This window comes from Oreochromis niloticus, linkage group LG23 (assembly GCF_001858045.2).
Source record: "Oreochromis niloticus isolate F11D_XX linkage group LG23, O_niloticus_UMD_NMBU, whole genome shotgun sequence".
NCBI lineage: Eukaryota > Metazoa > Chordata > Actinopteri > Cichliformes > Cichlidae > Oreochromis > Oreochromis niloticus.
This window is the reverse complement of record NC_031986.2, coordinates 2,741,528-2,757,593: the sequence shown is the minus strand read 5'-3', so window position 1 is coordinate 2,757,593 and position 16,066 is coordinate 2,741,528. Positions and strand designations below refer to the sequence as shown.

At 44.9% G+C, this 16,066-nt stretch overlaps 1 protein-coding gene and 1 pseudogene across 3 annotated transcripts in view; one reads left to right on the top strand and one right to left on the bottom strand.

Moving 5' to 3' along the window:
* Nucleotides 1-16,066, bottom strand: part of plcd4a (phospholipase C, delta 4a) — an 81,084-nt gene that overhangs the window by 20,458 nt on the left and 44,560 nt on the right. For all 3 annotated transcript variants that reach the window (XM_005463671.4, XM_005463672.4, XM_025902691.1), the window contains exons 9-10: nucleotides 15,797-15,949; nucleotides 15,486-15,653 (exon numbers count right to left, since the gene is read on the bottom strand). In XM_005463671.4, coding sequence (XP_005463728.1) covers nucleotides 15,486-15,653; nucleotides 15,797-15,949 — 321 coding nt within the window. The remainder of the gene's footprint in view (nucleotides 1-15,485; nucleotides 15,654-15,796; nucleotides 15,950-16,066) is intronic.
* Nucleotides 5,724-8,882, top strand: LOC112843740 (uncharacterized; annotated as a pseudogene).

Below are 16,066 nucleotides of genomic sequence, written 5' to 3'. Positions count from 1 at the left end.
GACCATGTGGACAGGACTCTCTTTGTGGGGTTTCATGCTTCTCAGATACTTCATAAAAACATGAGTTTAAGTGCCCTTTGCTCACCAAGTTATCTGCATGAAACAGAGCCAGTATATCGAGCCAATACATAGAGTGCTGTGCAAATGTGTTGAGTCAGCCATCATTTCTTCATATTCTATTGGAGATTATGTATCGGAATTTCAGGAGCAGGACCACGCCCCCAAACACGCTCCTTCCGGTTGTCATCTATATAGGTTCCCCCAGTTCTGCAAGCTGTTCATTTTCGTTTACGTGCCCCACCCTCCCTCCCTCCTTGTTCTCAGTTTTCTAACTTCTTCATTTCTATTTAGCGCGTGGGGATCTGCCAGGCCCAGGAGCCAGCGCCAGTCCCCTTCGAGGCCTTCCCCAAACTGCAGCTCAATTCATGTCCAAGCATTCACCTTTTTTGGTTTAACAGCCTTTTAATAGGTAATGAGGACGTGGGCCCAGCTAGTGAATTAGAAAAATGACCACCTCTGTATATACTGATGCAAATTTGAACCTAAAATTTCAAATCTATCACCTGTTGCCACTGATTGGACAGGCACCTATCTAATACTTATAAAACTTCTTTTGTCCTTCACTTGTCTACTTTCCTATTTGTTTTTAATAACACACCGCTGAGACATGCCAGGTTTGGGGCTAAAAGTTCTTTGGGAATAATTACATTTGTACGGCAATTGTGGGTTTTTTGTTTTGTTTTTTTGTTGTTTTTTTACATTTATGATAGATTCAAGAAAAAATGGCACAAAGCATATGTTTTTACAACAGCCTACCAGTAACAAGGTGCCTAAAATTACAATTTTAATTTGTCAGCAGTGTGCAAAGAAAATACTCATTCATCACTTGATTTAGGCGCCCTTTTTATGCTTGAATTTAATTTTAACTGATTTTATTTAAAAAGGGACCATGTACAATGTTACCATAAATGTTTCAATTTAAGACATTGTACTACAGTTATAGAAGTACAATGTGTCATTTTTTTGGAAAAAGAATATTTTACCGTTTAAATTGGCACTGATAAAATAGTGCAACATCTTCTTTGCCAGCTGACTGCACATCTTGGTACACCTGGTCTAGTGAGAAAAAGCTGGAGTGTAGACCTCCAGCTTGTCAGGCTGGTGACTCAAACACCAGACCCCTTAGACTGCGTTTAATTTTAGTCCCCTTGTTTTCCAGTGAGTTATTGGTTCTATCACTAGGTCGCCACTATAAATTAAAGTCAGTCTGTTAGCAGCAACCAACCAACTCAGTGATGCTAAACATGTTATAAAAACTTTCAATTTAAGCATGTTCTTCTTAAATCCAACTTCACAGACATTGTTAAATCTATGTGAGGTTTTGGGAGCAGGGCTCAATAGAGTAAACATACAGTGCTTCACGTCCACTTTAAAGACGTTGCTCTGTGCTTACTGTATACACATATACAGTAATTCAAAAAGAAAGGCTATCAGTATGCGAATCTGACTTATGAATAATACTTTTAAATCTCAAACAGTTTTGAGGAAAGATATAGCACCTGCAAGAGAGGTCGTTTAAGCATTGTGAACTAATATTAATAAGCTAACCTAATAAAAACAGAACTGAAATCAGGACTATCATCAACTTCCAACACAACTCATTCAACACTTTTGATTTAATATGGATGATGAAAACAACCTATCTCATTCTTATCCTTTAGGGAACAGAAGTTATAGTCATAGCATTTTGCTACCTTTGAGTCCATTTACTTGGCACAACACATACAGTATGTGACACACATACACACCGTGCAGAGCAGCCACTGAATTGGAATTGAACCATTAGTACCCTAACCTGCTGTGAGGACAAATAAAGTGTGGCCAGAGGGGACAGACGCAGGGCTTCAGAACCGATTCAGTAACATAGACTGGAATATGTTCATCCACACAGACTTAGACCAGTACGCCTCATCTGTACTGGACTACATCTCTACGACTACAGACACTGTCACCACCCAGAAACAGATCACCATGTACCCCAACCAGAAGCCTTGGATGAACTGGGATGTTTGTCTCCTCCTGAAGGCCCGCAATACCGCCTTCAGGTCAGGGGATGCACAGGCCTACAGTATAGCCAGGGCTAAGCTAAAGAGGAGCATCAAAAATGCCAAACACCACTAGAAAAAGAAGGTAGGACACTTCTTCAACTCCAACCCCCGACGTATATGGCAAGGACTCCAGAACATCACAGACTACAGGACCATCAAACCCTCCCCTGCATCCTCTGATGTCTCTTTCCTCAACGACTGAATCCAACAACTGCAACTAAAGCAGATGTGACTCCAGATCACCAACCACTGACTCTCCCCCACCGATATAGGAGCAGTGCTGAGGATTAATGTCCACAAGGCTGCAGATCCTGATGGCATCCCTGGGCGTGTTCTCAGAGCGTGTTCTGGGGAGCTTGCAGGAGTGCTCACAGACATATTCAACCTGTCCTTGGCCCACGCTGTGGTATCGCCCTGCTTCAAATCCACCTCCATCGTTCCGATACCCAAAAACTCCAAACCATCAAGCATCAACGACTACCGCCCAGTAGCACTCACCCCCATCATCACAAAGTGGTTGGAGCGGCTGGTCCTAGCACACCTCAAATCCTGTCTCCCCCCACCCTGGACCCCCACCAATTCGCTTACCGTCAGAACAGGAGCACAGAGGATGCAGTCTCCATCGCGCTCCACTCTGTCCTCTCACACCTGGACAATAAACACACCTTCGCCAGAATGCTGTTTACAGACTTCAGTTCAGCGTTTAATACAATCCACCCCTCACAACTCATCAGGAAACTGACAGACCTGGGCATCAGTTCCCTCATCTGCAAATGGTTTGTCAGAAGAAAAATTGTATATATGTGATCAGCTACATGAAATGTATTCTTTCATTTATCATTAAGCACATGTCTACGTGACTTTTCACCTAGTAACTTGTGTGATGAACTTATTCAGCTACTAACGACTTCCTGTTTTCAGAGAACATTTAGATGTAGAGAAGAGAAACCTCAGCTCTTTTACGAGAACATACAGATGTAGAAAAGGGAAAAACCCGCTGCTCTGAGTGACGTTGTTATCTTTGTACACACACACACACAGACACAGAACTGTATAAATAAAAGTCGCAGGCAGTAATGAGACGCAGATCTTGCATTCCATGACTGCCCCTCGCGAGTGAAAGACAACTGCAGTGTTTGTGTTTTCTAACTCAGGTGTTATCAGCTGAAGAAGTACGGGGTGATTTAAAGAAATCCCCTGTCATGGTTACCGGACTTCCTGACCAACCAGCCCCAACATGTCCGGCTGGATAATCGCTGCTCATCTACCATCACAATGATCACCGGTGTACCACAAGGCTGTGTGATGAGCCCTTTCCTCTACTCCCTCTTCACCCACGACTGCAGACCTGCTGATGGTTCCAACACCATCATTAAGTTTGCAGATGACACCACGGTGATTGGCCTCATCAATGACAATGATGAGGCCGCCTACAGGGAGGAGGTGGATCGTCTGGCTGAGTGGTGCGACACAAACAACCTGCTGCTCAACACCGAGAAGACCAAGGCGCTCATCGTGGACTACAGGAGGAATGCTGACCCACATCCACCCATCTACATTAAGGGGACGGCTGTGGAGCGTGTGAACAGCTTCAAGTTCCTGGGAGTCCACATCTCCGACCGACCAACTGCTCCAACCTGGTCAAGAAGGCTCACCAGCGCCTCTTCTTCCTGAGGACTCTGAGGAGGAACCACCTGTCCTCAGACATCCTGGTGAACTTCTATCGCTGCACCATCGAGAGCATCCTGACCAACGGTGTAACAGTCTGGTATGGGAACTGCTCTGCCTCGGCCTGGAAGGCGTTGCAGAGGGTCGTGAAAACTGCCCAGCGCATCGCCGGAGCACCACTTACTGACATACAAGACAGGAAGCGGTGTCTGAAAAGGGCTGGGAAAATCATCAAAGACCCCAGTCACCTAGCACATGGACTCTTCACCCTCTTGCCCTCTGGGAGGCGCTACAGGAGCCTCTGGACTAAGACCACCAGGTACCGGAAAAGCTTCTTTCCTACAGCTGTCAGACTCCTGAACTCTGCCTCCTGACATCTGACCCACGTTAAACTCATGGACTGGACATACACACACCCACAACCACCTATAACTGAACACACACACAATGGACAAAACAAACAAATGGCCGACTGTACCCTCATACACACAATAATAACATGGACTGAACCACCAGTCACAACCACTAGCACTTTATATAACAACTGTACTGTATCCATATATCTCAGTGATCTCAACTGCACTACTGTAAATGGTGTATAGACAATCATACTGTACAAGACAATAATTATAGTTTTACAACTGTTTATTAATTCTCGCAATTGTATATCTATAATCTGCTATAGCTTTTCATATTTATAACCATACGTTTAACCTGTTCATAGCCTGTACATAGCTTGTACACTCACTACAGTTATAGCCTGTACATATAGTATATTCATAACATACCTTCATACCGTGTACATTGTAACACATCTATAACAGATCTATATTCTGTAATATATCTATATTATTGCTAAAGCACTTCTGGATGGATGCAAACTGCATTTCGTTGCCTTGTACCTGTGACATGTGTAATGATAATAAAGTTGAAATATATTCTGTTCTGTTCTATGCTACTGCATGGCAGACCCAGCAACAAGGGCAGAATGAGCAAATGAAGGGACTCTCACATGCAAACACAAGAACAAAACTGACGTGAGTGAATTTGCCAACTGTTTGCAGCACAAATTATCTCTTACAAAAATCCTTTTAAATAGAGCCCATGATGTTGCCAGACCTTTGCTGCTGCAAGCCTCCACAATCCGGTGGGCGATCCTCTGATTAGACAGAGCAGTCAAATAAATATATAATCTGAGTGTGCTCAACATAGGTATGAAGCGCATACATCAGACACAAACCGTGTTGGGAAGGTTACTTTTAAAATGTATTCCACTACAGATTACAGATTACATGCCACAAAATATATTTTGCAACGTATTCCGTTACGTTACTCAATGAGTGCATCCAGGAGATGTGTCTTTATAGTTAAACTATGGCTGAGCCAGTGACGCCTAGGAAGAGACTAGGTGAAAACCAAGAAAAGTTTGGTGACCACTGGAGAGACAGATGACAGCTCGGAAAGATGGCTCTAGGGGCAGGGTGGGCTAGCATCCCGGTCTGCAGTTTTCGTGAGAAAGCACCCCAAAAAGCTACGGAAAGCCCTACAGAAAGATACCCCCAGGAGATCCCGAGAGGGGGGTAGGATGAGGTCTCCAATCGGACGGACTCAAGGTTAACGACCAACGCAATGGAAAGGACTACGAGTAAGACATGTATCTTTGGCAAGCTGTGTAAGAACCAGCGTGGCCTAAAGGTCCATCAGGCCAGAATGAAATGTTTGGAGTAAGGTGAGGTGCAACGCACGGGTCCTGAACCTGGTGAGACGCAGGAGGAGCCTGGCCCGGAGGCACCCCACAGAGCCCAGTCCCTCCACACACCGGACTATTCCAATCCAAGCAGTGTAGTTCCACAACAGCGGATTAAGTGGCCCCCAGCCAGCAGCCGGAGCGAGTGGCAGAAGTTTGATGAGGATGTTTCCCACATCATACAAGCTGTGGCCAAAAGAGATGTTGACAGCAGGCTTAAAACAATGACCACCATCATAGTCAGCTACGCCTCAGAAAGGTTCGGCCTGACCGAGAAGTGTAACAACAAGACCCCTTACACCATGAACCGCAGGGCCATGAAGATTCATCGACTGCGCCAGGAGCTTAGGAGCCTTAAGAAGCAGTTTAAGAACACTGATGCGGAGGAGAAGCAAGCTTTAGAGGAACTGCATAACATCTTGCGGAAGAAGCTGATTACCCTCCGTAGAGCAGAATGGCACAGGAGGCGGGGAAGAGAGAGAGCCAGGAAACGTGCAGCTTTTATTGCTGATCCCTTTCGCTTTTCCAAACAATTGCTTGGGGTTAAGCAAAGCGGCCAGTTGGAGTGCTCAGCAGAGGAGGTGAATAACTTCCTTCATGAGACCATGAGTGACCCACTGAGGGAACAAGACTTGGGACCAAACAAAGCTCTCATCAACCCTGCCCCACCATCAGTAGAGTTCAAGTTGACGGAGCCAAGTTTGAAGGAGGTGTGTGAGGTCATCAAGGCAACCCACTCAGCATCCTCCTCCAGTCTACCTTGTCTATAAGCACTGCCCAGAGCTGCTTTGCCACCTGTGGAAGATCTTAAAGGTGATATGGTGGAGAGGGAGAGTCGCTGATCAGTGGAGGTACGCAGAGGGAGTCTGGATTCCCAAAGAGGAGGACTCGAAAAACATAAACCAGTTTCGGAGAATCTCGCTATTGAGCGTGGAGGGTAAGGTGTTTTTTAGCGTTGTCTCCCAGAGATTGACCGAGTTTCTCCTTAGAAACAATTACATTGATCCATCAGTTCAGAAGGGGGGGATCCCAGGAGTTCCTGGTTGCCTAGAACACACTGGTGTAGTTACACACCTTATAAGAGAAGCCCATGAGAACAGAGGCGACCTAGCTGTATTGTGGCTGGACCTGACTAATGCGTATGGGTCGATCCCACACAAACTGGTTGAGCATGCTTTACACCTCCACCATGTCCCCAGCAAGATCAAGGACCTGATCATGGACTATTACGCCAATTTCAGGCTCAGGGTCACTTCTGGGGCAGTTACTTCAGGCTGGCACCGCCTCGGGAAAGGTATAATAACAGGCTGTACCATCTCAGTTACGCTCTTTGCCCTTGCAATGAACATGGTGGTAAAGGCTGCGGAGGTGGAGTGCAGAGGGCCGCTGGTCAGGTATTCGTCAGCCCCCTATCAGAGCCTATATCAGGGGTGGGCACCGAGGGCCGGTGTCCCTGCAGGTTTTACATGTGTCCTTGAACCAACACAGCTGATTTAAATGGCTAAATTATCTCCTCAACATGTCCCGATGTTCTCCAGAGGCCTGGTAACGAACTAATCATGTGATTCAGGTGTGTTGACCCAAGGTGAGATCTAAAACCTGCAGGGACACCGGCCCTCGGGGCCTGGAATTGCCCACCCCTGGCCTATATGGATGACCTCACCATTACAGCATCATCAGTCCCAGGGTGTAGGTGGATCTTGCAAGGTCTTGAGAGACTCATCTCATGGGCAAGGATGAGTTTTAAACCTTCCAAGTCAAGATCGATGGTACTGAAGAAGGGCAAGGTGACGGACAAGTTCTGGTTCTCAATCTCAGGAACCATTATTCCATCCATAACGGAACAACCAGTCAAGAGCTTGGGGAAACTCTTTGACTCCAGCCTGAAAGACTCTACTGCCATTCAGAAGGCAAATGAGGAGCTGCGAGCGTGGCTCATTAAGGTGGATAAGTCCGGCCTGCCTGGAAGATTTAAAGCCTGGATCTACCAGCATTCCATCCTGCCCCGAATCCTGTGGCCCTTGCTTGTCTATACAGTTCCAATAACTACTGTGGAATCCCTGGAAAAGAAGATCAGTGGCTTTCTTCGTAAATGGCTGGGACTTCCTCGCAGTCTCACCAGCGCTGCCTTGTATGGGGCAAGCAACAGCTTGCAGTTACCCTTCAGTGGCCTCACAGAAGAGTTCAAGGTGGCACGCACATGAGAAGCCCTACAGTACAGAGATTCTAAAGACTGCAAGGTGGCATCAGCAGGTATTGAGGTAAGGACAGGAAGAAAGTGGAAGGCTGAGAAGGCAGTTGAGGTGGCAGAGTCACGCCTAAGGCAGAAAACACTGGTGGGGGTCTTAGCAACAGGGGGAGCAGGCTTGGGGTACTTCCCAAAGGCCCAGGTCAGCAGGGCACAGGGAAAGGAGAGACATCAGCTACTCCAGGAAGAGGTCCGAGCAGGTGTGGAGGAGGAGCGAGTAAGTAGAGCTGTAGGCCTTAAGCAGCAGGGAGCATGGACAAGGTGGGAGAGCACCTTGCAGCGCAAGGTCACCTGGGCAAACATCATGCAGGCAGACTTCCACCGGATCCGATTCCTAGTGCAGGCAGTATACGACACTCTGCCAAGCCCAGCAAACCTCCATCTGTGGGGGAAGAGCGAGACACCTGTCTGTCCCCTGTGCTCTGGAAGAGGGACCCTAGAACACCTCCTTAGCAGCTGCCCAAGGGCCCTGGCCGATGGTCGGTATCGTTGGCGGCATGACCAGGTGCTCAGAGTAGTTGCTGAAAAGATTGCCTCAGCACCAGCAAGCATCATCATGCTCCGAGGAAGGCAATTTCTTTCATTAAGCCCGGAGAGAAACCCCAGGTGCGCCCACATTTAACAACCGGCCTCCTCAACACAGCCTCTGATTGGCAGCTACAGGCTGACCTGGGTAAGCAGCTAAAGTTCCCTCAGAACATTGCAAAAACATCCCTCCGGCCAGACATGATAATTATTTCTGAGGCCTCAAAACAGCTGATCATGCTGGAACTCACAGTGCCCTGGGAAGAGCGGATCGAGGAGGCCAATGAAAGGAAACGAGGAAAGTACCAGGAACTAGTGCAGGAGTGCAGGGGAAGGGGCTGGAAGACTTTCTATGAGCCCATAGAAGTGGGTTGTAGGGGCTTTGCAGGACGATCACTCTCCAAAGTCCTAGGCCGGCTGGGCGTGGCTGGGGTAGCCAAGAAGAGGGCCATCCAGGCTGTGAGTGAAGCGGCAGAGAAAGCCACAAGGTGGCTGTGGATCAAGAGGGCTGATCCGTGGGTAGCTACTGGTACGCAAGTCGGGGCCTGATCACCCCCGGCTGGGTCGCCTGGGCGAGGGTGTATGATGTTGTGAGACCCGAAACAGCTGATGACCCCAGGATACATCACTAAAGATGCGTACCAGTGCATCCAGGAGATGTGTCTTTATAGAGAGTAACGTATTCTGAATACTTTGGATTACTTAATATATTATAATGCTTTTTACAACTACATGAATGTACTACTGCTGTGTTATTTATTATAATTACTGAAGGCCACTCACCATACCAATACCCAGTAGTGGTTTTTGATATGGGCGACATGGGCAGTTGCCTAGGGCGGCATCGTGGTGGAGGCGGCATCACGGGCATTGGCAAAAAAAAAGTTGCTTGTACTCATGCTGCCCCGACATCATGCCAGCGAATTCTGGGGATGTCATAGGCACTGATCAGTTTTCTATCACCCATTTGCTGGGAGTAAGGGCGCCCTCTGTTTGCGAGGTGCACCTGTTGCTTGTGGCACAGGGAGGTGAGGCCGGGGCGGCAGGGGATTCTCTGGCTGGTTGGAGCAGCATCTAATAACCAACCCGCAAAATAAAACAAAAATAAAAACAATTCTATATGGAAAAAGTGAGCGCGAGAGCCCTCTGTGCGCCTGCTCGCTGCTGAAGTCAAAGTAAACTTTATTGTCATCTCCGCTACATACAGTACAGCATAGAGAGAGACGAGACGACGAGGCTCCAGTTACAGCAGTGCAAGTAAACAAACAATATATATAAGAAGAGTAAGAAAATAAATATACACTTTAGGACTCGGGGTAAAGGGATCAATAACAGTTTAAAATTTCTAATTTACAGTTTGATGATTTAAAGTCTCACACACAACCCGTCGAAAGGGGAGGGGCCGGCTGCTTCCAAATAGAACACATTTAATTCGTAATGTTGTAAATCCAAGCCCATTATGTATTCATGATTGAATCCTGGGTTGTGTGTAACCCCAGAAATACACCCTAGACAAAGCGAATCTGTGAACTAAGGTGTAGGTTTATTAGGTTATGTCGTGGTGATCCTCGGGTTGGGGGATGGGTGTTCATACTGGAGTGCAAAATTAAAACCAATGGAAGATGGACAAGAAAGGTTCAAAGCCATCAGGTGCTCAGTTTAGAAAAAAGAGAAAAGAAGAGGAGGAGAAACGAACAAAAGATACAGGTAAGCAGATGTGTCATTGGATAATTGCAGGTCATCCTGAAACAATCAGAATACTTTATTAATCTCTAAGGAAATTATGTGGGTTACAGTTGCTCCAAGAAGAAATGGTAAAAATAGTAACAGACTAAACTCCAAACAATACGGGTTTCCACCGGCGTGGAATTACCAAAAATAGAGAGGGCACAGCCTAACATATGAAACAGGAAAAGACCACCGTGTAATCCATTTATTTCAACAAAGTAACTGTATTCTGAATACCACCTTTTTAAATGGTAACTGTAATGGAATACAGTTACTTATATTTTGTATTTTAAATATGTAATGACGGTACATGTATTCCGTTACTCCCCAACACTGGACACAAATATAAAAGGAGGAAGGAAAAAAACAAACAAGAAACAAATAAAAAAACAGAAAATCCACACACTATAAGCTGCAGACCATCTGAAGAAAACTGTGTGCAAAAAGGATGAACAGACAAAATACTTTTACTCACTAGGTTTGCAGAAACCAGAGGGAAGAGCAAGCAAGAAACTTCACATCTGTATACAGGGGCAGATGTGGCTCAGAGATAGAGTGGGTTATCTATCAATCCAGTCTTTAAGTGATGACCTGATGAATCCTGCTTCCGGGCCCAAACTACTCTGCGTTTAATAAGGCTGTTGTGTTTTTTACATGTTTTAATGTTTTGTATCTTGTTCTATTTAATCTCAACAAGCCCCTAAAAACAGTCAGTGATCACCAGTGTTGGTCAAGTTACTTGAAAAAAGTAATCAGTTACTGATTACTGATTACTTCCCCCAAAAAGTAATCCCGTTACTTTACTGATTACTTATTTTCAAAAGTAATTAATTACTTAGTTACTTAGTTACTTTTTAAAAACACGATTTACAACCTGAATAGGTGATAAAGCGATAGATCTTTCAGCCCAATTCTACTTTTTCTGCATAATTCATCATACAAAATGTAATCAAATGGAAAAGTCTCTTTTTAAAACTTTTTTTATTAGTTTTAATCTTTTAACTTTATGCATCAAGCAAAAACTTAATTATATGCAACATTCTCTGACTGGAAGAAATTTGTTTAACATTTAAACCTATTTTCTGCACATTCCAGCACATAAAATAAAATATTTTTTTATGTTTACACTCACTCTTTCAAATAGATGCAAGTGAAACACAGCAGAAAATAAATAAAATCAAAGACTAGTTGCTCTATTTTCACCTGTAAAGCAGGACTGGGGTAGGCGGAGGTTTACCCTGGTGCAGGTGTGCCGCAGCGGTCGGTGGAAGAATCCGCAAGTTTCTCTGTGAATTTCACATTACGTCGTAGTACACTCGGTGCTTGCTTGGAAGTTTAGGGGTTTTTTCGCTGTAAAAAGAAGTTTTCTTCCCACGCACAACGGACACTAATGTTTTTGTCACTTTTTATGGAATCAAACTCAAAATAAGGTCAGTACTTACACGCTTTAAACGCTGCATGCTACACTCTGTCCCGCACTCGATATATTATGATCTGCAGACAGCTGTTGTCACGAACGTCTCACTCGCTTACGTCACTGTCATGAGACATTCTCGCAAAAAATCACGGTTTTAGTAACGCAGTAACGCAGCGTTCCTACATGAAAGTAACGGTAATCTAATTACCGTTTTTGCAATAGTAATCCCTTACATTACTGGTTACTTGAAAAAAGTAATCAGATTACAGTAACGCGTTACAAGTAACGCGTTACTGCCCATCTCTGGTGATCACTGTCGGCCTCCCTCGGTTTTTATTACCGCTAATCATTTTAAAGCTCAGTTTACAAAACCTTGTGATGTAACTACAGCCCAGCCCATGCAGCAGTATATTAATGACTAACCTGGTATTGTGGATGGATTATCTCAGTTGTTCTCCTGACTGAAGTTTGGTCCGTTTACAGCATCCTGCCATGCGATTGCATTTGTCCCTAACCATCGGGAACCCTCACGTTAACTTTTATCGAGTGGAAAAAAGTTAGCGTTCATCCTCCAGCTTCACTGTGTTTATGGTACGCTAACATAGCTGTGTCACTAGTGATCACGTAGCGCATCATTATATGCTTCCCAACAAACTCATCTTGTAACCGGAAGGTTGCCGGTTCGATCCCCAGCTCTGTCTGTCTTGGTCGTTGTGTCCTTGGGCAAGACACTTCACCTACCACCTACTGGTGATGGCCAGAGGTGCTGATGGCACGATATGGCAGCCTCGCTTCTGTCAGTCTGTCCCAGGGCAGCTGTGGCTACAACTGTAGCTTGCCTCCACCAGTATGTTAATGTGAGAGTGATTGAGTTGTCGAATTGTAAAGCGCCTTGAGGGTCTCGAAAAGCAGTATATAAATGCAATCCATTATTATTATTATTATTATCATCTACCAGCTAGCCCAACTTCAGTTACCCTACAAATGTCACTGCTGTTTAGTTTTCTGTCTTCATTTATGTTGGATTAGCAGATAGAAGATAGCAGAGCTGTACATCTTAATTTGTTTCAGAAATCTCTGTCAGGACATGGTATATTATATTTAGATGGAAACAAGTGAGCTAACTTCCTGCTAACTTCTAACTTCGTTAAATTTAATAAATCCTGTTTTCATGGATGCCTGGATGTTAAACTTAATTGTTACACCTGGTAAAGCAGCAACACTGATCATTTTTTACAGATGAAAGGATTTAGACAGTGATCGTGTGACCTGCAGCGGAGTTTGGGCCCAGGTACGGCTAATGACGTCAGACTTAAAGACCGGATAGGATGGTCATTTGTTTTGTGGCTCTTGGAGTCTCAGTCAAAGGAGTATCCTTCAACTGAACCCGGAGGTGCTCCTGATGCATCTACTGGAGTTTGAATGTGTGTCTAAATGTTAGAGAAGGCACTCAGGTATAGGAAAAAGCTTGCATGAATATGCGTGTCATTGGGTGAATGACACTTGAATGACCTCTAAAAAGACAAGACAGAAAAAGCACATTCAGATTGAAAGGGAGTGTCCCCCGTTGTCTCTTTATGTAACCACCGTTGGACAGTCTTTTCTTAAATTAGAACTGAACAAAAACATCTCTAGAGCTAGAAAAGTGTCTAGCAGCTCTAAACAGCTGATATGGAGCTTGCACTGTGCTGTGCCATCACATTTTGAAAATTTCCCTGGCCAGCTGCATTCAAAAGTCACCAAAGTGTTAATAATAATAATAATAATAATGTATACTTCATTGATCACCGTGCAGAAATTCCTCTCTGGATTTAACCCATTCACTCAGTGAAACAGTGGGCAGGTATTGGGCGGCTGGGGAGCAGCGTGTAGGGAGGATACCTTGCTCAGGGGTACCTCAGGGTAGTCATTCAGTGGATTCGAACCCCCGAGCTTCCAATCATGGTGCCACCACTCTACCTACTGAGCTATCCCTATTCCTATCCCATTTACATTTATTTTCTTCCAGGTGAAGAATAGGACAAAGCCACAAGCTGTTTTTCTTTAACAGTGTGTTTATTTCCTCCCGTAGCAATGCTGCTGCCCTATCTCCCACAGTAGTGTTTGTTAATGGGAGGAAACATGGTGGCCTGACCCAGAACTGTAACCAGTAACCGTGGGACAGTTCTCGCTGCCCACGGTGGGTGAGGGGTTGTCACTCCCTAATACATCTAGAGACAAAGTCAAAGGAGTTTGCAAAGAAAAGCATCTGGACTTCTTTAAGTTGCTTGAAGACGTTTCACCTCTCATCCGAGAAGCTTCTTCAGTTCTAAGGTCAAATGGCTGAGAGTCCCAGATTTAAACCCAGTGGGAGTATCCCCCCAAAGAGGGACAAAGGACCCCCTGGTGATGGCCCAGGATGTGAGTGGACGCCTTAACGCCCACTCACATCCTGGGCCATCTGACCTCAGGAATTCACATGACAAGGTGGGGCCAGGTTTCACAATGAGCTCACCCGAAACCCTGGCTGATTAGGTCCCACACCCGCTTTCACACCTTGGCTCATGTGATTAGAGGATCACCAGGGGGTCCTTTGTCCCTCTATTCTGCTCAAGTAAGCAAAGTCCACCACCTCCAATCAGTGTAACTGGAAGGTTTTCCCCTGGACCAGTGACACCAACTCTGTTTCCCTCTCTCCTAGTGAGCCCCCTCCTTGTGACTCCTGTTCTGTTTCCCTGGGTGGGTCTACCTTTGAGTTCCATTGAGTACTCATGGCTGTTTCAGCCTTGTGACAAACTTGTGTGAGGTGTTTGACACTTAGGAAATGAAAAACAGGAAGAAACCTCTGGCAGAACCAGGTTCAGGAAGAACTGTCATCTGCTTTGACTGGTTGGGTTAAGAAGACAGGATAAAGACATGATGTGGAAGAGAGCCAGAGATTAATATGATTCAGTGCAGAGAGGTCTATTAACACATAGTGAGTGAAGCAGAAACTCCCAGTGCATCATGGGAATCCCCCAGCAGCCTACACCTATTGCAGCATAACTAAGGGAGGATTCAGGGTCACCATATCAAGCCCTAACTATATGCTTTAGCAAAAAGGAAAGTTTGAAACCTAATCTTAATAGTAGACCCGGTATCTGTCATCCAAATCCAGACTGGGAGCAGGCTCCAGAGAAGAGTGGTCGGAAAGCTGAAGCCACTGCCTCCCATTCCCATCAAAGTGCTCTGTTTGGGTGGTACGATGGCGGATGACGGATGCAATTGGGACAGGGTAAATTAATATATATAGTATATGTATTAATAGGGTTACAACCATGCCTTGGGAAACCGCAGGTTACTGTAACTTCTCCCAAGGACTACTTCTGATAAGACTCATGGATCAAGAAGCATTTGACTTCATCAGGAAACAGTTTTCTATGCAAGCGATTTATCGTAGAGATCAAAACAAATGATCTTGAGTAAATCCCGTGACCTCTCCTCCCATCTCTCGTGTAATGAATGGTTGGAACACTTAACTTCATTTTGAAAAAAGGTGAAACCCCACCTTTCTAGAGGATGACTTTCAGTGATCCCTGGGAGGATCTCCAAGGAGGGCAAAGATTATCAAGGGAGTAATAATTGTAGACCTTTAATATTCATTAAATGGTTACATTCTTCAATGATTGATTTGAAGTTGATGTTGATTATGCTGGTAGAGTTACTTTTCCATGAGGAGTATCTAGTATAGTCTTGAACTAGATGCTACAGAAAAGCTGTTAAATAACCTAGACTAAACAGTCTCAGCTCCAAGTCCCAGCTAAAATATAGTAAATTCAGTCATTACAAGATTTTATTTAATCAAAAGGAGTGCTTCTGTTTTGGAGTTAGCTTAATCTAGTAATGGTTTTATTCATAGACCATGGTCCATTTCCTGATTTGCCTCCAGGTTTTAACATCAGTGTAAAATTGACTACTGGAGTTTATCCTGAATCTATATCAGACTGGATCATCAGCACATGCATAGTGGGTTGTCTGGGGTTGAGGACAAAAAGTTGTGAGACTGTGTCAAACATCTAGACCCACCTTGAGTCTGCGATGGATACTCTCATGGTGTGGGTGATTTTCATCAATTTCAGCTGCCTCATCTTCATCGCTGACCTCCCCATTCAGAGAATCTTCCACCACCCCACTTAAACTCTGCTCTAAACCACCATCTTTCTTCGCCTTCACAAGAATCTTCCCCTTAAGATCCTAACACAGGGGTCAAAAAGTCATCTTTAACATATACCATAGGTGTTCGGGGTTTCTTTGAATTTAGCATTCTAGTAGTTGATAATTTGCATTTCTATCAAATGATATGGCATTAGAGTCGGACAATAGATTACAGCCCTCACCTCAGGAGAGGGCAGTCTGATGGGGGTCTTGCCATCCAGTATAGTTTTCAACAACCTGTCACCAAGAATGTGGTTTAGATGATGTGCCATAACTCTCTGTTGTTCAACACTGCAGTGGTTCTCAATGGACAGGATGACTGGATATTGTGATACCTGAATGGGGGAGAGGAGGAAAACAGGTGGAGGGAGTGAGTACCTTTTGTAATTGAAGACTGGAAACAGTTACGGTGGTGTGAAAAAGTGTTTGATCCCTTCCTGATTTCCTGATTT